The sequence below is a fragment of the Chroicocephalus ridibundus genome, chromosome 4 (genome assembly GCF_963924245.1).
Source record: "Chroicocephalus ridibundus chromosome 4, bChrRid1.1, whole genome shotgun sequence".
Classification (NCBI taxonomy): domain Eukaryota; kingdom Metazoa; phylum Chordata; class Aves; order Charadriiformes; family Laridae; genus Chroicocephalus; species Chroicocephalus ridibundus.
This window is the reverse complement of record NC_086287.1, coordinates 92,262,250-92,284,900: the sequence shown is the minus strand read 5'-3', so window position 1 is coordinate 92,284,900 and position 22,651 is coordinate 92,262,250. Positions and strand designations below refer to the sequence as shown.

The window sequence follows — 22,651 nt, the reverse complement described above, 5'->3', positions numbered from 1 at the left end:
TGGCTCAACAAGTGAGGAAAGGCATGCGGCTCAGTTGTTTTTTTTTTAAGTAACTTTCACTGCCAGTATTCATCTCGCCCAGTAAGAAACTAAAATCAGAATATCATTAAGGAAAGACAGCAGAAGGGATGAAACATTGTTATTGAGCTTCTGGGTTGAAGATCTATTTGCACAGGCTTTTTGAAACCAGTTCCCATTATCACAGGTTGCTCCGATCCATCAAACTTCTCATAAATGGTTTTAACTCCAATCTTAAAATGAGCTAAACATTTGCAAGGGAGACGCAGATCCTTTGGAAACATTCACTGAGGTGGATTGCTGTGTTGTAAACATGAATCTCCTCTTCTCAGACACTTCTCGCAGGTCCTCTGAGAGATCCCAAGAATCCTGCTGGCCGCTGGTACAAGCATCAGAGAGCAAATGACAATCCTCAGAGATCCAATCATCACTGCTTAATTATAAAAAGAGACGCGGGGACACTGGCAGTGCCACTTTACTTCAGTAGTTCTTAGGCTGGTGTAAACACACAAGCCTGCACATAGGCGTTTCTTTATTTAAAGCAGCAGGAGTTGAAAGACCCAGAATGGTACAGAAAGCGCAGCTCTGCGGCTCTCGGCTCAGCTTCAGGCTAATTACTGAAAAAATAAGCAAACACACCTGGGAAAGCAAGACGACAGGGCCTGGAAAGTTTTGCAGGGACTTACAGTACCGAGAGTTCGCTCGGAGCAGAACTCGCTACAGCAGTTGTGCTCCTCCGTGGTGGTAAAGAAAAGCCACCGCAGACCAGCTACCCGAGTAATCCCCTCTTCAGAGAGATGGAAACGCCACGTTTTGCTGTCTGGGCAGTGCAGGTGCCTGGAAACGCTCTGAAAACACGATATCCCTCCGGAAATATGTAAGTATTACTCTTGTCTGAACAATTATTCACTCAAAAATACTAAGGAGCAGCAGCAATGGATACACTAATGCCTAGAAATGTAGAAGCTCTTGCAGCATTTCATGAATGCTTCCCTTCTTCCCCTGCCCTTTTTTCCCTCCCATCTATGTTTGCCTTAGTCCTTAAAGAAAGAAAATCACCCTGCTTTAGCTCCTTGTGTTCCTGCATGGGATGGATGGACCATAACACACTTCTTGTGACCTCCTAGACCTCTGGAGGAGGCACGTTTTGGGAAAAGTATCTCAGTTTCTCTCTCATGTCTTGTCTCACAGGGCAAGAGAGCCGAGGTTTGCCACTGGGCTGGAGAGAAGCTTGTGTGGGGTGCCTTCACTGGAAGACTCTTCTGGAGCAGGAGGACTCACAGGATTGTACCTTCCCCAGCCACAGAGCTGGTGTCTCTGGCCGGCGTGCAGAGGCAGAGTGACCACAATGTTGCAGCTCTGCGTTGGGAAGCAACAAGGTGCCCATCTGGGACATCAGGTACCAGTCATATAGAAAAGTCCAAAGGCTACCACGCTATGGGGTTGGTTGTTGTGGTTTTTTTGAGAACTTTTGATGAGTTTCTAGTCTGTTCTCTCCAGTTGTTTTCCAAAGTGGTAGGAATTACCAGTTGGATCTAGTCTATCAGGAGCCATCTCCGCCTTCCTCATTTTCCCATCTGTAAAACGTGGATGTTACCGGGGCCACTGTAAAGATGGACTAGATAGGTCCGTATCCTGAACTCATTTCTCCCAGTGACTTCAGTGGGATGCCCAGCCCAGAACAATGGCAGGATACACGACCCTAAACATTTCTGCAGCGCTTTGAAAGATGAAAAGCAGTGACTTTTATACCTATGTCAGTGCAGGGGCAGGGAAACGCTTCATGATGTTTATAGCAGACATCACGGACATTGCACATGAAAACATGGGAAATGGTGCACTTTTCTTGTAGGGAGATAATCTTTAATAGATGGCAATGAGGAAATAAAAGCATTCGTACACAAGAGCCTACCTCACGGAGGGGTATGTTTGCCTGACTAACATGGCCACCGCCACAGATGTTTCCTCCAGAGCCAGAAGTGCTGCGTGGGGCTGTTCCTTCTGAGGAACCGGAATGAGAGAAATCCCAGCACAGACTTTTCCTCCCCCTCCTCACCCCTTGCTGCAGTTGTGGAGAAAGACGCAGCTCCCAGCGCTAGATTTTTTTTTCAGTAGAAACATTCCCCTAAAAAACATTTGTTTCTCTCTTCGGAGCAGTGGAAGACGATGAAATGAAAAATAAAATAAATAAATTAAAAAAAAAAAAGACATGACTTGAAGACAGTATTTAAGCATCTCTTTTCTGAGATATTTTATTGGTCTCCAAAGATAATGAGCTAAAGCCTCTGTCCTTAAGGAGTGCTTGCTGGGAGGGGACCAGGGGCTGATGTGTGCGGAGACACGGGAGGGATGGACCTGGTTGCAGGACCCAGGAGGGGCCTTTACTCCCTTCCCACCCTGATGCTGAGGATCTTTTTTTTTTCCTTTTTCTCTCCATGGAAACAAACAATCTCTGACTCTTGTCACCCCGAGAAGACTACACGGCAACATGGCTTGTTTACTCGCTGTTGTCTTTGGTGGATTGAAGCTGTGTGGCCTTGTCCTCGTTCCAGGCAATGCATGGACATAGCTGTCTGAAGGAAAACCCTAATGATTGTATAGTTTTCAGCACTGAGTGGCAGTTCGCCACCTCGCTTTTATTGTTAGCAGATTACAATGTTGCCTCACTGCTCTGTGCCACACACCACGCTGTGACTAATATCGTTCAACAAAAGAAAATCCTCTCCAAAGTGACCATGTTCTCCAGCCCAGTGGATCTGGTGGAGGCTCCGTTCATCCGATACTGTTTTCTCTCCGCATCTCTCCCACAAGCGAGGGTAAGAAGAGGGGTAGAATCACCCTGGGAAGCTCCCGTCCCTGATGTAACCCCTGGGGTGGTCGCTGCCGGATCCCACACCCTCCCAGCTGCCGTGAGAGCGGAGCTGGGTTTGCTCACACCGACCAGCCTCTGGAGCTGCTCAGCATCTTTCCCCTCTGAACCCTCAAAAAGAGGGGTGTGCAACAACAACATCCTCCTAACTTGTTTGTGCCATGAAAGGAGCTGGAAAGAATGCGCTCGGCCACATGACAAGCGAGGCCATCAGGCTGCAGAGAGAATAGAAAGACCTCATTTTTAATTACTTCTGAACAAAGTTGGCTCAGTAAAGTATTTCCCATTGTACTGCTGAACTTTTCTTCTCATCACACAGCAGCGAAGCGCAGGCTCCTCCGCTGCTGCAAGTGAGCTAAAATCAAGCCTGCGTTAGGGATCATTGCATTCTCTATTATAAGCAGACTACCCATTTATCACCAGCGTTTCAGACTTTTCTGCAGCGCCCAGGCACTTCTTTGTCACTGTAGATGTTTTTATGATGAGAGTCCTAAGAAGCAAGGATGTTCCACTGTCTTTACAGAAAGAAACTGCGGGGAAATTGCTTGGAGATGCCTTCTCCCCATTGCTCCAGGCATGAATGGTCACAGAAAGGCCATTACAGAGAACGGGCTTGAAGCACTGAGTCCTCTGCAGTCCCAGGCTGGTGCTTCGGTCACAGTATGAAAGGGGGGATGTAAGGGCCAGTATCCACCTGAGATGACGCACAAACTGTATCTATGTACACGTAGCCAAGTTCAACCTACGTGCTAACAGCAGGGCCACAACTACAACAGGTAAAAAATGAAGAATGATTACTTGCGTAAAGGTTCTCACCCTTAAATCCTATTAATTAAGACTAAATTCTTCATGGCACAGACTTTATGGTTCGATTGTCAGTAAAATATCTGGTCTGGGTCAAAGCAAAACATAAGCAGGCTTCGGTTCCTTGAGTTCCATTATGAGATCAGAGTCCAAGGATTCACTGAAATGTATTGCATTTCAGAGTTTTGTGGATTTAAAGTCTGAGGAGACTCATGTATAACGGATGTCTTCCTGAGCATGCAGAGAGCCTGAAACAATAGATCTAAGAGACGCAGACTGCCCCATTCACTTTTCCTTCAAAATCTGCTGTTTCCTCAAGTAGGAACTTGGTCAGCCCACAAAAAAAAATCCACATCATACAGCTAAAGACACCAGAAGGCCATGTAGGCGTGTGCCTTGGGCAGTCTTGCATTATTCAATTAAATAGCAATTTAGCATCTTGCATTGCAGTGTCTTTTAGCTAAAGACAAGCAACTTCCCAAGCAGCAGGAAGGGCCCATCTTCGTCACTGCTTCCCTTCTTGTCCTAGACAGAAATTGCATTGACTTCAGAGCGCAGAGGCTCAGACTCCTGCTGTGTTGGTACACGATGCATTTCACAGAGCATGAGCTGTACCCTCCTCCTCACAGGTAAGCTTATAGAACAGCTTTGCTGCAAGTCTTGCTGCTTTTTTTTTTTTTGCAGAACGGAAATACTCAAATGCTTGTTTTCCCCGTGGGAAGCCTCTGGCAACCCAAAAGTGATTTCTAAGGACTACTGTTTTGCCTCCATGTAACCCCTTACTAGTAGACCCCGCAGAAGCTCTGAAGCCTGGTGAGCCTTCTGCAGCTTCAGGCTCCATTTTCAACAGCTGCCTGTACTAATTCCTTCCCTGCAGGTTGTTGCTCTTGAAGCAGAGATGACAGAAATGAACTTGGAGCTGCACTTCAGTTGGGACTGATTCGCTGAAGCTGCTGGTGCAGATGGGTTTGCAATAGGCTGCCAAACTCTGGCCTGGAGCAGCTGCTACTTTGAATTAAAAACACTCTTTAATGACTTTAAGATGTCAAGGCCCAAAAGATCTTGCCGTTTATTAATAACCTGTATCAAGAATGACTATTTAAGTTGGAAATACAAATATCACAGCATCAACATCATTATTCCACTCCATTCAAAATGCTAATGAATAGTGCATTAGCTTAAATATAGTAATTATTTTTCTTCTCTGAGCCTAACTACAGTAACATACCTCTATCTAGTTAATATCTTCTCCATAGCTTGGTTTGGATGGTTAATTGCTTATTGGGAAAGCTACAAGATATTAGGTAGTACTGTGAAATGCGGCCTCACAATACATGACAGAAAAGAAGTGTCAGGAAGAGAACGGCAGAGATCTGCCCACCTGGACACAGACCTAGCACCGCGCACCCTGTGGGTTACACACAGAACCACAACTGCAAACAGAAAACCATCTAGACGTGTTTTTCCAAACAAAACCAGCCCCGACTGCATGCAGCGTTGAGAGCAAAGCAAGGAAACGTAACATATCTACATATCACATAACATATCTGCACTGAAACTTCAGATGTTAAGAAAGGAAGTAAGGTGGAGGATGAAATTCCCACAAATTTGACCAGAAAAGGCTGGTTCAATCTGTAATGCAACATGGGGAAGTCTGAGATGCTGGAAGTTTTCATTGTCAGTATAGCTGCTTTTTAACTCCTAGGGTTGCCTGGGCATCTTCACCAAAGCAAGCAGTATGGCAAGAGTCAAAAAGAACATCAAACGATCACCTTACTTAATTTGCCATCATTAGGAAGGGGAAGGTGGTGACGTGTAGTTATTTTTTTTGCTTTTCTTTCCTTCCCTTTCTAAGTTCATGATGTAATGAGTATGTTTAAGTAGTAACATAACCCCTGACTCTTAGCCTTGAAGTACACAAGCACTGAAACAAGATGCAGAGGACTCTGCAGTGCTTACGTTTTAATTCAGACTAAGTGGTATTGAAAATAATTTTGCGCTGGAGAAAAAGAGAGCATTTTAGAGCATGGCACTATTTTTTTTCAGAAACTGTTCCTTTGTTGACCTTACAAGAAGCTGAAGCAATGCTTTCCTTGAGCCCCTCTGTACAGAGTACATGATAACGATGAGAACTTTTTATTTAATACTGTACGAAATGTCTGACCCTTGAGGCATAATAACGTGCTTAAAATATACTTAACAGTACCCTCTGGCTAAAAAAAGTTTCCAACTCATACTTAAAAAAATATCCATTTAGATGCTTACTTTGACTATGTGCCCAGCATCAATGGCAAAAGCGCTTCTGTTTAGAAAGGATGGTTCAGCCAAAATTCAACTTGTTTTTCAGGAATAGGAAACCGAAGAAAAAAAAAATGTAATAAAAGCCATACCGAATAAATCATCATTCTCCTTTACACCGTAAGTGAATGTTCAAGTGTGCGCAAATCTTACTGTTCGAGCTAGTACTTGATAGCACTTTCACAATGAAAAGTTGCCAGTGCTGCTGCCTAACCCTCATCACTGTCTGATGTTGTGGATGCAGGAAGACCACAGTGACGGTGACAAAGGCACAGCAGGAACAGGCTTTGCTACTATCTCCAGCAACCCTTCAAACAACTCCACACCACACTAGTCACCCACAAGTTTTGACCGTGGTCTGCCTGCTTTTCATTTCCACTCTAATGATTAAATATTAACATAATTTCACGGAGGCAATGGCATCACACCAAATTATAAGAGAAGAGACAATCAGGGAAAGCATCTATTTTATAATTATCTGCATCCATGAAACAGACAACTGAAGTGCTTTGGGGAAAAGCAGAGGAGAAACTGGTCTTTACTTTCCTCTGCCAGACCGAAATAAGAAATATAAGATTTACAAAGGGCTGGATTAACAAAACAGAGCTGAGAACAGGGCTACCATCTCTTCCACCTGATGTTAACAGCTATTACTAGAACTCAGTGGCTGAGCCAGTGTTTCCACAGCCGTTCTTCAAGAGCACAAAAAGGGCAATCTCTCCCCCCAGCCATTTTTATGAAAAATATGCTGAAAACTCCCAACAGGCAAACGCCATTTTTTAGTAAACAGAATCGTAACCCTTAAGACAGATTTTCTGCATCTGGTTTTTAAGCTCACGAGTACAAATTTGCAGGTACAACCTTTAGATGACAGAACACAATCACCTCGCTACATGTGGCTGCACACAGCTACCAAGGGGCAGGTTTTTGATCCAGGCCTAACAAACGTACACACTGAACCGCAAATCAACCCAGGGCCGATGAAAAACAAATACACAGGGTGTGGGTACCTTCTGGATAACTGTTTAGAGAAATGGCCCCTCTCTCATCTGTCTTGACAAACACACTTTGCATGTACAACTGCAGGAACGAGGCAGAGCAAGTCAGCTGTGAGATGTCTGCCTCATTTGTTTGAAAAGCTGGCTTTGCACTTCGTTGTTTAGCCTGCAGTAATCAGAGGATATACTAATATCCTTGAAAAGTTAGGTTGGCTTCTCACAAAACAATGAGAACACGCTTATTTTTTTCCCCCTCTTCATACTCATTTCTGACTATTGATTTCTACTTGCCCTTTGTTTCTCTGATTCTTGGCCAGCTCAACTCGCAAAGTATTACCCCCGAGGCTCAAGCCTTTCAAAGAGCATACAGCACTCTCTGCGGTTGCTTTATCCTTGTAATCGAGAAAAGCCCTGTACTGTGCTCCTTGCCAATTCAGTCGTAAAGGAGTTGCACGGAATTCCCTCAAAGCACATTTCAGCTCACTCACTCTTACGCTGGGAGGTATGTTCCCCACATACACAGTAGTAATCATGCCAGATCCCCCTAATCTGGGACTTAAAGAATCACTTTCAACATAATGTTGTCCTACTTGAGCTGAGCCCATTGCAGCCTGCGGTCTTGTATTTTCAGCCATTGCCTTTTCATTCAACGCTGCTGGTGTGTTGGTATTTGCCAGGTCTGAATGTTCATCTTGGAGGGTAACATCCTTGCCGGTCTGCTTCTCTCTGTATCGAAGGCTCTTTAGGATGGGGATTTTTTCCAGCATCTCATAGCTGACCTAAAAAGGAGGAAGACAGATACAATTATGAGATTTCTCCCCTTCCAGAAAAAGGAGAAGACCATCAGGACCCATTTGTGCCATAAAAAGAGAGGAACCTTATTATATTGCTACCATTCAGAGTGCCAGAGCATTCAAAATATTACTAATTGCTGGCCTGACTCTGAAGCTGCTCCCTAAATACACACTGTAGGACAAAAATAAACATTAGTTACTCTTTAAGCAAGCAGCACAATGTAGATCCAGCAGGAAAATCAAAACCAAACTCAGAACTATTCAATTTTGACAATTATTTATCAGGGTGCTTTCAGATTCACATTCTTATTGTTATCCCTTAATATTTGCTTTGACCGAGGGCCTGTGCTCCTGCTCTGGCACAATCTTACACACCGACAATTCACCAGACCATCAGGCACTTTCATTCTGCAGACCTCCTCGTGCTCTTTTCCCCCAACACAGGATATCCCGTAGGCTGGGTCATACAATGGGGAGGGACGATGGTGTTAAGTTTGCAGCTGGGGAGCGTGCCTTGTAGCGGGGCTCCTATGAGTGTGGGCCCAGCTGGAGGCACGTTCTCTGGTTGTGGCACATCACCACAGCCTCCCTCTTGTCATCTGACCTCCCACACCGCCCGCAGCTACTCATCAGATCCCACACCAGTCTGCTGGGTTGGATCACAGAACGGAAGAACGCCCGGACACTATACTTCAAAACTGTGAACCCTCTACCCCTCCCATCCATCCCCAGTTCACAAGCAGCTTTTCTGGAAGGGCTCTTCCTCTCAACAGCTGAACCCTATCCATCTCAGGCATGAGATGCCCCAGGCTGCACTCAGTGACTGGCAGGAAACACAGTGGTTCCCTAGCTAATGTGGTCTAGTTCTTGGCTTGCAGACTGCAGTTGGAAGGAGGAATAATTCGTACTTGGCTGCTGGACAAGCAGAACATCCATCAACACAAGATCCAATTCTTAAATTTAGGGAGCCTAGGGAAGCAATGCCTGAGCTAGCAGAGACCCAAGCTAGTAGCCCACACAGTGTAAGCAAGCCACTCTAGCAGGGTACTGCACCTGAGCTTACGAGCTACTACTTCTCAGCAGGCTGTGCTGGACTAGCACTAGCATATCCTGGCTAGAATACGCCTGCGGATCTCCCGGCTCAGATCTCTCTCATCTCAGAGCTCCTGAATTCCTGGTTCTACAGTTACAGTCAGAGGGAGTCCGGATCTGGCCGCACCACACAAAGTCTAAAATTTACAGGTCTCTAGGGAGAGCTGCCCGGCTCTGTAGTGACTCAAGTAAAATCAAAGACAGGGTGAGGGCGATGTTAGGTTTAGGTAACAGGAAAGCCAGTCAACAGAAGTCTCTCAAACATTCCCAGGGCTCCTCTTCTGAGGGGCAAACAAGGACATTTTATTTCAGGCTGAAACTAAATAAAAATATGATTTACAAAAAGCCTGTCCTAGCTCTATCTTGTCAATAGAATATCAAACAGCAGAACAGGACTAACCAGTATGGGCAGAGGCCACCTCTATTCTGCCACACTCCAGACCCAGAGTCAAGGTGTTTGGGATCAGGCCCTTTAAACAAGCAAACTTCATGACTGAGAACAATTTCTGAACAAATCTGGCCTGATTTGGCAGCCGGTACAGAGAGGGAAGGACTTCCTCTGGGGCTCTGGGAGCCTCCGCACTCTGAAAGGTACATGCCATATTCAGATTTTGAAGAGTTATTGCTCTGTGGATTCTTGGAGTGATTTGTTTTTCTCAGCCAAGAATTCAGACTGCTGTGTTTGACAGCAAACTCCCCTTCCCTGGGCGATACAACATCAAATCAATGGCTGAAGCCATCTTACTTTGTTTTTACTGGCCAACAATTAGGAACATTTGTTGTCCTCTGTCAAATTTCTGTGTGAAATGTAAGCTCTATGCTAATTAAACCAAACAGGAAAAACATTTTTCTATTCTCATGCAACTAATCACTCCTGGGCCCAAAGCACAACCTCAACCTCTTACCAAGTGTACGTACAGTTCCTTTCACCCTGAAATTAAACTCCGTTCCCAAGGCACGGACTGGGTATTTTGTGAGAAAGATCAACGCTGACAAGGGCAAGCTCTCACCACTTTGTATATTAAGGGAATTAAAGAGATGGACACTGAGAGGATCATCTCAGGAACTCCCAGCCTTTCAAGGACAAACCAAGAAGAGGATTTAGATAATCCAGGAAACAGCACACTCTCTGAGACACTTCAACTGGCCAGGCTTCAACATGGCCTCTCCTCTCCCTAGAGTGATCCGTAGTTTTTGGCATCTGACTGCAGCTCTTCTAACTACTGTTTCAGGCTCCCTGCAAACTCAGGAAGATGTTGTTACAACTGCATACGTGTCTTCATAAGAGCTATGAACTGTTGTTTTCTATAAAAGACGAAGCTTTGATCAAACACCACCATGAAGTGAATCTATTATTACCTTAAATTCAGCCCTATGCGTATATAACATTCAGTAGCCTTTACAGTACCAAAGCAACAAAGGCAGTTGATTTGGCACTTAGTTTTTGGTTTTTTTTTGTAATACAAAACATTCTGTAAAAAACCTACATTAGACAAGTTCTGACACCGTCAACTGTCAACTCACATCCTTCTGCCACAAAAGTGAGACAGAGGATTTACCTTAAGGGCTGTTTTCCCTGGGGTCTAGGAGAATCTTTCAGCTGTGTCAAAGCTTTCAAATCCTTCCCTATTTTTCCCCACTTTTCTGCCAAAGAAAGTCAGAAACTCGGTTTGGGATTTCTGAGTTTCAATGCATCAAACCAATTCACTACCTTTTTTGGGGTGCAGGGAGTGAGAGCCAAAAGGGCAAAGAGGGCAGTGGGTGGCAGAGGAGAGGAAAAAGCTTGCTCTGCTCTGTTGCAAAACAGCAAACAAAAGAACTCTGTGGTAGTACAATGTGTTGCTAATTACGATCATGCAAAAAGTTTCTTTTGTCTTGTGAGCTGTGGAGGATTGCAATGATTTATTTCCATGTGGAGAGAGGCCAAAGATATTCCTCCTCGCTTTCAAACAAGCTGCACGTTTCTTGGTCCTGTGCCGGCTGGTCACTCCTCCCAGCCTTGCCTACTGCTTTAGGCTAAGCCAGGATGCACAGGGCTTGGGTTCTACCCCAAGTCTGGTTCATCCAGTTATGTGGACCTGGGCAAACCCAGTGGAGGAAGCTTCTTCCCTTGCTTCCCCCATGCCTATAAAGTCAAGGCCAAACCATTTATTGATGTTTGTAAACTTTGTATTGAGTGTTGGGATTTAGCTAAATGATTGGCTTTGGCAGTGAAGCCAGCTGAAGAAGTTTCTTATTATCCCTCGACCACCAACTCCCAGGCCAGTTCCATACTTCAGCCCTCTGGGGTTGGCCAAGAGAAGTGCTTGTGGGTCTGCGCTGTAAACTCAGTAACCGAAGTGATTCAGGTTAAAAATAACTCCACCAAAGGCAATTAATCATTTAACAATCCTGCCTACTCCCTGCCATAGCTGGGAGAGCCTTGGGGAAAGAGGACAGCAGGGTAGATGAATTCTTCTGGCACACAATTACCGGGCTATGGGAAAGGAGCTGAGAAGGGAAATGTGGCCCCTTTCTGACAGAAACCTGAAGAAAACAGCCTTGGATGCTGACAGCCAATACAAATCTCCCAGCACTTAACCCCGAGCATCCACTCTTACAACACCTGGTTTGGTCCCAAAACAACGTACTGGCAGACGGACTTCTGCAACCTCTCTGCTGGAACATCGGGGCTCTCTTCAACCTCTGTTATTCCAGAACAGTGAACGTAGCCACTTTCAATATTTTGCTGGGGAAAATGAAAGATGTGTTTGTCCTCTGACAGAATGAGTAATGCTGACCCCTGATACAGCGCAGGCCAAGCCAAACACCGCTTTGATTTCCCTGGCAGCAGAGGCGGTGCAGTTGTGATGTACGGCAGATGAGGGAAGGACAGCTATAGATTGGAGAGCATGCTAGGTCTGCTATTTAATTCTGCTTCACACAGCTACCCATCTGCACACACCAACCGATACAAGAACATGTGGCTCGAGACAGAAACAGATGCTGCTGTTGCCATGCCCTGCCATGGAAGGCTAAGAACAAGACCAAACGATCTTCTTGTAGAGCAGATCCACCAGCCCTTCCAAGTACTGAGGCTGGTGGGCAGAAGGTGTTTGAATATTCATCTTTGCCCACCCTGAGGGGTCTCTGACCCTTGCTGACTCCTCATAAAGGCCTTCAGGACAGAGCCCACTTCTCGTGTTGTGTCCTTCATCAGTTGCTTATGTCAAGGAGCACTGAACTCACAGGGGTTTAAAGCACAGACAAAGCCAAGGCAGCTAGGACGGGCCAGCACAGTTGAACATTTTATCGTTCATTTGCACAAAATGTCCAAATATGTGCACGCAACCCGAGGGCATATTTCTGGGAGCTGGCAGCCCGTGAAGTCTGCTAGTGTCCCTCAGGAGAAACTTATGCAACCCACATTTGGAATCTATCAGCAAAAACTGATTCCATGGACTGTGCAGCAAGGGTCAGATTTGCAAAGGTGTTGAGATGTTTAACCACGCATGGAAGCATGCCCTGCTCACGCTATCCCTCCAAACAACAAAATAAAACAAACCTTGGCTAAACTGACGGCAGTTTTCTTCTGATAGCAACACTGTGTCCCTGCTGAAGGTTTTGCCAGCTACAATGTGTGAATTTTTTGAGCTCTAAACCAACATCATTTTACTTTCCAAATTTTCTATCGCAGACGCAAATCAAAAGCTGTTTGTTGTCAGATAGTTTCCATCTCTGCCACTGCGTACTAAACTCTTTCGATATTAGACCCAGGGATTTCCCCCCGTTCATTTCATTTTGGGAAAAACCTTTTCCTACTTCTATAAAATTCTCAGCAAAAGAATGATTAAAGAAACAGAAGGAAATGCTTGCTAGAATCTAGTGATTTTTCCTCCAACTATTCTCTTTTCCCTCTTCATGACCCCAGATATTTTAATTGGTCTGAATAGTGTCAATTTAAAATAAGCACAGCACAAATAACTTCATAATTGTAACAAATATAATAGACAGCGTCACAGATAAAGATCACAGCTACCCATACAAAATACTAAATGAGAAAGTAAGTCGTTTCATTAATTTAGAGTTCCCAGAAACAATGGGTTAGATTTTCAAGGCAGATGAAGCCAAATAATTCTCCACTGGCATCCAAATAAAGTTTGCCAGAGTGCTCAGCTCTTAGCAGCTCTTGCTGTCCTCCAAAAGGACATACCGATTTCTCAAAACCCTGAACTCAGATGCAGAAAACCTACCCGTATACCCACTCCAGTACTGTCTTTGTATTTAGACGTGTTTCTAGAGTGCCTAGCACTGACACTGATAATGCTTCTTCGGTATTAATAATATCGTGGCTCTTATACTTCCTCGGAAGTCTTTAAATCAGGATTTCTGTGACAAAAATCACAGCAAGTAATTCACACCTTCCTGTTTGGAAAAACAGAACTACCTCGACAGCAAGAAATAGCTCAGCTGGAAATTCTGCACTGAGAAGAACTGAAAGGAGGCAACTGAGGGCAAGTCATGCCAATTACCCCAAGAAGTAACAATTTACTCACAGAATAACACCTATTTACCCCATCCCCATATCTGCCACCCTATTTCCTTCCTACATAGCGCATAACAAACAAAAACACTCCAGGAAAATGCACAGAAATTTAGCCTGGAGACATGCTTGCTACCTAAGTACCTTTTTACCTCTTTTGAGCTGAAAACAGTGTAAGTATTAATGGCTATTCATCCTAACAGCTTCAGGAAAGCCCATCCTTTGCAACAATGCTTAGCTGTAATCCCATGTTTACAAACACCTTTAATTTAAACTCTTAAATCATTGTCTTGGCTTGATCCAGCCATGTTCCTGAAGGATGAACTTTTTGCAACGTATTTTACGCATCACACATCCTAACAATAAAGTTAAGCTACTTTCTGTTGACAAAACACCATATTTAGAAGTGGGCTATTTATTTACCCACTACTTCTTGGTTCATTTAGTTTTGCTCTGAGGAACAGGAATGCACCAGTAAAGCCAGGATTTGAAGGAGAAAAGGGTGTAGAGAAAAGGAGGAGGAAAGGATGTAGAAGCAGCCAGGAAAAGTCAAAGGACAAACACTTAAGTACCCCATATCAAATCCTGCGTTTTTAACACCCTGTCGATTAACTAGACCTCCCACCTCCAAGATTTTCTGTGCAAGAGTTGATCACACCATTACCACCACAATCACAAACAAAATATATACAAGTTGTTCAGCTCCCCATGAAAAAATAATGCTAATTTCTTTCTTCTTCGTGCAGACAAAAAACTTTGTCCCCAGAAAAACAGAAACGTAATGATTACCCCTGCTCTGGCCAGTATTCTCCAATATTCTAATATAATCAATATATGCTCTGAAGAACAGCCCAAAGCAGTTTTAGGTTTTAAATCAACGTTCAAATATTCAAATAAAGGCTCAGTCATGTAATGTGCTCCATTGGCACTGAAAGCTGCAGAAAATTCACTGAGAGCTGTACTTTTCAGAAAACACCACTAATGTAGAGATTACTATAGAAAAAAAAATTCTCCTGTCTCATGCAAACTGGCTAAACTCAGTGTGGTGCAAGCTTTACATATGACCCTACGAAGCACCTCTTCAAGCTTTAGACACAAGCACAAGGCAGCAGTGGCAAATATTTCATTAGTTTATGAGGTGTGTATTGTAACACTGATTTTAGTTTTTTCCTCTAAAGTGCGAAGAAATGCAAAAATAACATCAAATTTGATGCATTGCTTGGGACTGACTGACACTTCATGAGTGCTAAAAGTTGCACAAAAGTTTAATGGCCCCCACCAGAGACTGTGTTCCCCAGACCTTCGAAATATGTCGCTGCTAAAGGGAATCAGACAGAAAAAAAAGAAAAAAAAGCATTAGCAAATGTCACTGAGATTGAAGTCTGACACTAAGACAGACAGACTGTGATCAAAACTATGTTGGCAAGATGGATGGAGCAGAAGGGGTAGGCCTTCAAAACAATTACATTCAATAATATCCTAAAAAAAAGTGATTCAAAAATAATTCAATGGAAAAAATGCACTAGTACAGACAGAGCTTTTATTTATTTATTTATAACCTCAAATCCTCAACCACAGGCAGGGTAAAATACTCTCCCACCACAGGAATAAAAATAGTACTGGCTAGAATTGTTTGTTGTAGATACATTACCTTAATAAATTTAACTCTTTTTGCTGGTTGGCAAATGCTTAACAAACAACTCTTGATTTCCCTAGAAGTATTCACTAATAATTCCTCAGTGGTTTCTGCAAGACATGGTACGCTATTCCTCATTTCAGTGTTCCTACTGTGACTCAATCATGTGGGATTGCGTCTGCTCCCTAATGGAATGATTTTAGGAATGAGAACCTAATGACAAAGTTTTCCCAGCATGAACTTCCAGTAAAACAATTCACTAAATGCTTTTATGAAACCATTTGTGAAGCTGCTAAAGTTTCTGACAATAGGAGGAGGAGGTCAAGCCCATTAAACAGTATTTATCAAAAAATAACGATTTGTGATTTAAAGCAATATAAAGTCACGATTCCTCCACCTGAAAATGAGCTCCAGCCACAAATTCATCTATCTTTTGAAAGTGAATCCCATACATCCATTATGTAAGCAGCAACGTATCAGCCACTAGGTCACGCTTTCCTGTCACAACCAGAGCAGCACATATTCTGCCCATTCCGTGTGGCTTAATATCATAAAGTTTCCTCTACGGTACTGCCTCCAGAAAATGAACAGAGCCAATTTCAATGAGCACTGAAGAATAAAACACATAGAGAAGCCCCTCAGTTTACATAAACTTATACTGCAAACGACTACAAGAAATGATGTCTGTCTTAAAAATCCACGAACAATATTGCCAGTGAGTCTCACCCTATAATCCATTTGATACAGCAGCCTCAGCTTCAACAATATATTTCTCCTCCTCAACGTAACACCAGCGTTCAACAACGCTGAACACATATGCTGTTGTTTTGCTTCATCTGACAAACACATTTCTCCTTTTCCAAGTATTTCTAACACAACAAACGTGTTTATATGTAAAAATGGAGGACTTATCAACAGAATGTCATTACCAGTAAGCCACTGTTAGCAGAGGTAACTTGCCTTATGCCATATTATTCCCTGCGGTTTTGGTCGTTTGCAATTTGTCTTGACAGTCCGTGTTGGAGTGAGTATGTAATCCACAGTTAAATCATGATCATCAAGAAGCTCTTCTGCTATGTCAACCACCTACATGGAACAAGAGATTTGGTAAATAGTTAAAAACAAATCCACTAATAATTGCGCGCTGTTCCTGATGCCTCGCAACATATGAAAATCTGCCAATGAGAGTGGAAACAAAGTAAAGATGCTACACCAACATCATTCCAAGTCTCTTCTTGAGACATACCACTCAGTAGCACACAGTTCTGACTCGTCACTTGAGAGTGGATGTTTTAACTTACCTGACAGTCATGCACAATAGTAATTACAGGTGTATCCTCCTGCACTGCACCCATTGACACCATCATTGCATATTCCATGTCTGCATAACCTTCCCCTTTTCCAATTCTCCAGCCTAAAACACGCAAAAGCAAACGGTGATAGAGAACATGGGAACAGCAGAGTGGAAAGGATGGTAGCTGTCAAAAGCACGCTATTAAACTAAGCAGTCTGCAATGGATAAACCAAGCACAGAGTCGCAACTTGTGAAAAATTCAAATCAGCGTCTCTCTCAGAACGCAACTTTCCTTGTAAACAGCACTGAAATTAAAACAAAATATTAGTTTCAATGAACATCTAAAGGATCCCATGAGCCTCCCATTCAGAATAAACCAAATTTATTCCAATTCAGTTAACACAGAAGCCTATTTACCTATTGTAATTAGAACCCACTCTTCATGTCAAACATAGGTTAACTTTGTGTGGGTAGAGGAGTCTGGGGCACACACAGAGAGCATGTTACTTTTAGGCAATGCATAAAGTCAGTGGAAAATTTTTCACCACCAGCAGGTCTTCAAAATACTAGAAAATGAAAAATCTGATCCCCAAATAGGTACTGACTCAGCAGCTGTAATGTGTCCTTCCACACACCCTGGAGAGCAGAGCAGATCCTCTGAACAGGTAGCCCTCTGATTCTTTTAAAAGACAAAAAAAATAATAAAAATTTGCGTGCCTGAATAGTTCTACTGAAGGCCAAAACACCGGCCTGAATGCTCTAAACGACACCGCTGTCTGCACACAGTGCCTGGCAGCACTGCTGTAAAGCAGGCATTGATTCTTCCTGGTTGGATCGGGATCAGTGACTTGTCACACAGAAGAGACAGAATTCAAGACCGTAATTCAATCCCAAAGATATGTTCGGGTCTGCCAAAAGGAACACATCGTGTAGCCTACTGACATTGTGCACTGTGATTTAAAGCTTACAAGGCTTTATCTTACCTTTTTCAGAGACAGCCACTGATCCTACAACAACCAAGTCCACTCGTGCTTTCCCATCAAGACCTACAGGCACACTGTATTCTTTTACACCCTGCAAGAAAAACATAATTTTCAGCTCACAGAGCACAGAGTCTTCAAATCAGTGAAGCAGAACTCCAGAATATTTTGATAAATCCAAGTAACTCCCCACATTTCAAAGTGTTTCTTCCATGTATAGCCAAGCTGTACATGTCTGGAAAGTTATCCTCTAGGGAATCCTAGAATACATTCCCTACTACAGTGACAAGAATTTTGGCACACTTCAAGGAGAGCTAAGGGAGGTGGGCACTTTTCTAAGCAAGGTTACTTATTTAGGATCAAAAACTCGTGTTTTGAAACCCTTTATTGGACATCTATTTCTAAAAATGAAGGCAAATGACACTTCTTACCCTACTACTAACTCAAAGTCATAATATGTAAATTCATGCCCATGAGGAATATCAGAGCACTACAAATTCTTAAATTAATTCTCATGAGGTTAATTTAGACGCAGAGAGCTACAGCATAAAGATGTTAAGCTGCTTGTCTGAAGTCACACAAAATGCTTCACTGAAGCACAACCAGGTACACAAGCTGGACCACTCTCCATTTCACACTGCATCTACTGCACTGCCTGTTTCTCCACACCTGTATCTTTAAAAGCGCCTTTCAAAGCTGCCTACGCGCTCCCTGAGACTACATTCCTTAACGCTTTGCTGTGTGACCATCATTCAGGATGTGCCACTGCCAAGCTAAGCTACCTTTACCAAAACCTGCTATCTAAGATACTAACAAATAGAAAAACACACTGTGCACGACAAGTGAAAAGAAAAACCTTACATAGCCTCGACATCCTTTTTTTCTTCCCCTCTCTCCCCCCTCTTTCTCTGTGCCAAAGTAATCTTCACAATAAAAAGCCAAACATTTTCTGTGTAGAGCACAAACCCCAAAAGATCAGTAATTTGTGGCTGACTATCAGTAATAATGCTCATTATCCACTTCACAGCAGTGTGGTAAGAATTGTTTGCACACTGCTTTGTAAATATAAACTGCTATTCATGAGTATTTATTCATTAGTATGCCTGGTTGGGAGAAAAAAACAGACACATGGTGGTAAGATCACAAATCAGATATGAGGCCTTTCAAGAGAAAGGTCTCTTCCAAAAGTGCTCTTCAACCCTGAAAAACCTAATTAGTTAATGACTTTAATAGAAATTCCAACAAAGTCGCTACTAATTACCATCCATTTACAACCCTCAGTTGTATACAGGATTACTGTAGAACTTACTGCCTGTAGCAGGAGATAAAAAAAAGAAATAAAGCCTATATAGCTGTCCTATTCATTTTGCACCAGTCGTGTTTTCATATCAAATAAAGGCACGGCTAGAATAACGCAGGTTTCTTTGCCACATGACTTTAGCTGTACAGTATGATACTTTAACACCAGAGGGCAGCAACATACCACATTTCAAAAGAAAACTGCTAACACATTTTTGTACTTCCGCTGATGCAAATGACAGAATCAATGTTTCTTTAGACTTAGGATTCTGAAAGAACTGATCTTTTCTATTTAGTAACACCTAAAATTTGAGCATATGATGCAAAAACTGTAAACACCGAAATATTCCTTATAGGGTTCACTAGCTCAAAACTGCAGAAGAATACAGGAGTACTATTTATTAGAAACCTAAAGACCTAAGTCACCTATGAAAGTTGCTCACAATGTTCCAAAAAGCATTCACAAAATATTGATACCATTCTGCTAACAAAATATAGCGAAAAGACTAAATTTCCCCACGATTTCAGTACCAAAAAAAAAAAATTAATGGTGGATGTGTACACAAACTCAAGAATAACATACTAGCAGAAGAGTATTTCAGGTAGCATCTGATTTTCCAACCTCTAGCTGGACTATCATAACACAACATTCTACAAGTTAATTCAGACCTCCCCCATTTTTCATTCCTACTTGAGACGTAGCACATATTCGCAGGATCTCCTTAGTTGCACCTGAAGGTGGAACAATCTTATTGAACAGCCCGGTTCTCAGACGTGGTGTGGGAACCAACAAAGTCTTCCTTGCCTGTGTAACAAAAGAAGTTATCACATTAAAAGGAGGTGGGCTGCTAAAGAAATATTTTTACTGTCCCGTAAGTCTCCATGTGGTCAAACATCTTATTTGTTACGGAGCAGTTAGCATTGTTGATCGTGTAATGCTTGTAGATGAATCCCCTCCAGTACAGCAAAATTCCAGCCAAGATTTTATTTAAGAAATAGATGGCAAGACACACCTATTGATCTAAAGTGCATGTCCACAAATGAGCTACACACATAAGCTACTGAACATGCATAGGTCTGAGGTAAGCCTGTCACACATTCATCTTGAGATAAATGTAAGGCAATTCGAGGCAAGGTTACCTTACGCATTTTGGGGAATAAGAATACAATGACAGTGAAACAGCTATTGCTCTGCAGAAACATAGTAATTTCCCCAAGCACTACCCGCGCCTTCACCATTTGCCAAAAAGGCAAAGACATCCTTACACAAGCAACCTCATGAGGCTTAGGACTGGTAAAGCTCCCATGGGAGAAACAGCAGGCGTTGGCCATGAGATGCCAGCAAGTGCTGCACTCTGTCCCACTCTCCTGCTCAGGGGTGCCAAGGTGCCGTTACCTGCAGCGCAGCCAGCCGAACACCTTCTAACGGTTTGTCAGGATCCACTTTAATCTCACGTGCTCTGTTGAACACATCCAGCTCTTTAATAGAGCAGCAAGCCTGGTGAGACCCCTGTGTGAAAAAAGGCATCGAGAGAGAATACATTCACTTACTTCCAGCGTTAGAAAACGAGCGTTCTTCTGGGGAGCATCGGGATTTATTTTTACAGTATTGGCAGCTTTGAACTCCTTTAAACCCAGAAGCCTTGTCGCAGCATGGGAGGCACCCTGTTTTCATAAGATATCAGTGTATCACCAAGGAGCCACAGCAGAGATGGGAAATTTACAATCTTTCCTCCCATAGAGGCTGATTTCCCCAAATTTTAAGTGAGGGACATATTGCTAATTTTGAGATTTCTCTATGGGAAACTCTCACATACCAACAGATGCTGAACAATTGATTAATATCTTGCAGGCCTCAGAAAAAAAGGGGATGCAAGCACACTCACTTTGCCTAACTTCACCCTCATTCACACCTAACTGAAAGCTGGAGACCAGTTTCCCTTTTTGGATTCCTTTAAACACAAGCCATAGTCAGACTCTTTTAGATGAAGACTTTCTGGGCAAGGCACTCTCTTTACAGAGACTATACTGAACTCAGAAGATTCACTTCTTAACTGCATAAGGTGCTCAGGTTTACCAGAGCACACGCTCCATTTGTAATTTAAGCTGATATCCCCTTGCTTAAGGGTATGATAAAGCCTCAGGCTTCCTCCACCCACTTCAGCACCTTTTGTACCTCAGTTCCAAACTACAGCAGAATGTTTCTGCCAGTCCCTTGAGGAAACGCAGAGCCCACCTCCTAATGCTGCCCATGGGCTAAAACATCCCCACAATGCTATTTTGGTCATCACCTCTCCCACGTATGGCAGATATATGGCTGCACACCTTGAGCTTGGATTAAAACAGGCAGATAGTAAAGTGGTGGTCTGAGTAACTGAATACTCGAAAGTCCTCTTATTTCTTCCTCCCACCCATCGAACTAGGGACACAATGAAGCCAGAGCAGGAGGAAGGGTTCTCCCATCACTGCCCAGCAACACTTTGCCAGCAATAACTTGGCCACCATTCCCATTTCAGCAGCACACTGTATGTTCCTAGGCTAAGTCCTACAACATGGACGACCTCAGCCTTCCACCCCACTGGACGTGATGAAGATCCCGGGGAGTGAAATCTAGTTCCAAATGCCTCAGTTTGCCAAGGCATAATTATATTTGTCTCATTCACAAGGTGCTTTTGTATCCACTGATGAAAATGCAGCACACACCTGCCATGTCTTGTCAGATAGAGATCATAGAATGATTTGGGCTGAAAGGGACCTTAAAGATCAAATAGCTCCAACCCCCCTGCCCTGGGCAGGGACACCTCCCACCAGACCAAGTTGCTCCAAGCCCTGTCCAGCCTGGCCTTGAACACTTCCAGGGACAGGGCATCCACAACTTCTCTCGGCAATCTGTGCTAGCGTCTCACCACCCTCATAGTGAAAACTTTCTTCCCGAATACCTGCATTTCTTTATTTGCTGTAAATTATATACACGTGCTGTTCGTGTCGCGGTGTTTTTCAGAGCTCTGCCACCCTCTACCGTCGCTCACCAACCGCACAGCCCGCAGGGACGCGCGGTTCGCAACGGTTTGCGGGCTGCAGCGACAGTCGGGGCGTAGGCAGGGGGTCAGGGGGGACCCCACCGGCCTGGGCTCCGGTGGGAGCTTCCCGTGGGAAGCGGAATGCAGCGGCCTAGACCCGCAGACCGGGTGGCCGTACCTGAAAGTTGGGGATGCGGCGGTGCACCGGCCGCGGGAAGGCGGCCAGGCCGCTGGCCTCCAGGTAGTCCCACACCTTCTCCCGCACGTCCTGCTTGGAGGCACCTGGAGGAGGAGGGCAGAGCTGAGGGGGCGGCCGCCTCACGGGGGAGCGCTGCGACCGCCGCCGGCCCCGGCCCCGCCATCCCCCCCCCCCCCCCCCTTCCCTCAGGCCAACGGCCGCGCCCGTGCCCGTGCCCGTGCCCGTGCCCCCCCGCCTCCACGCGCCGTGACGTAGCCGCGCCGCTCACCCGCGCGCAGCCGCACGCCCCCATCCATGGCGGCGCCGCCGGCGCGGAGAGAGGGGGGCGGAGTCTCCTCTTAGCCTCGCCCCTCCCTCCCGCACGCGCCCACGGCGGCGCGGAGGGGCCAAAAAGGCCTCGAAGGCGAAATGGACGAGTTGGGCTGGGGATGGTGGCTGTGGGCCCGGCCCGGGAAAGGCTGCTCTTGGCTCGCCCACCCCTGGGCGAGGAGACACCTCCCAGGGAGGGGAAGGCCGTGCTCCTGCTGGGGCACCCCCTTGTGCGGGGTAAAGGCCGTGAGGGAACCTGGGCCTGATGGCGAGGCCTTACCTGAGGGAGTCGGGCCTGGCGGCAGAGGGGTGTGAGGTGTCGCCCACCCCAAAATCTGTGGCAGCAGCACCGTTCCTTCCGAATTTAAACACAGGAAAGGACATCCCATGTCATTAACGTGTGAGTGCCCCCTGATGTTACAGAAATACCACGGTCTTTTGATCATGTATTAAAGCTGGGGGGGGGGGGGGAACCCCACTTCTGATAATAAAACCTCCCAAATCAATAATTTTTTCCAT

General features: G+C 44.5%; 1 protein-coding gene across 3 annotated transcripts; it reads right to left on the bottom strand.

Moving 5' to 3' along the window:
* Positions 1–1,047: 1,047 nt before the first annotated feature.
* MTHFSD (methenyltetrahydrofolate synthetase domain containing) lies at positions 1,048–22,153 on the bottom strand. 3 transcript variants are annotated; one of them, XM_063334760.1, is made up of 8 exons: positions 22,092–22,153; positions 21,803–21,906; positions 20,156–20,269; positions 19,296–19,409; positions 17,309–17,399; positions 16,333–16,445; positions 15,992–16,117; positions 1,048–7,766 (listed from the first exon to the last, which is right to left on the bottom strand). In XM_063334760.1, the coding sequence occupies exons 1-8, from the start codon at positions 22,117–22,119 to the stop codon at positions 7,251–7,253; spliced, it is 1,206 nt and encodes a 401-aa protein (XP_063190830.1). In that variant the 5' UTR covers positions 22,120–22,153; the 3' UTR covers positions 1,048–7,250. The 3 variants fall into 3 exon arrangements, with proteins under 3 accessions (XP_063190830.1, XP_063190829.1, XP_063190831.1); XM_063334759.1 differs by lacking the exon at positions 20,156–20,269 and adding an exon at positions 20,001–20,114; XM_063334761.1 differs by lacking the exons at positions 20,156–20,269; positions 21,803–21,906 and adding an exon at positions 20,001–20,114 and having other exon boundaries at positions 22,092–22,134.
* Between the last annotated feature and the right edge of the window lie 498 nt (positions 22,154–22,651).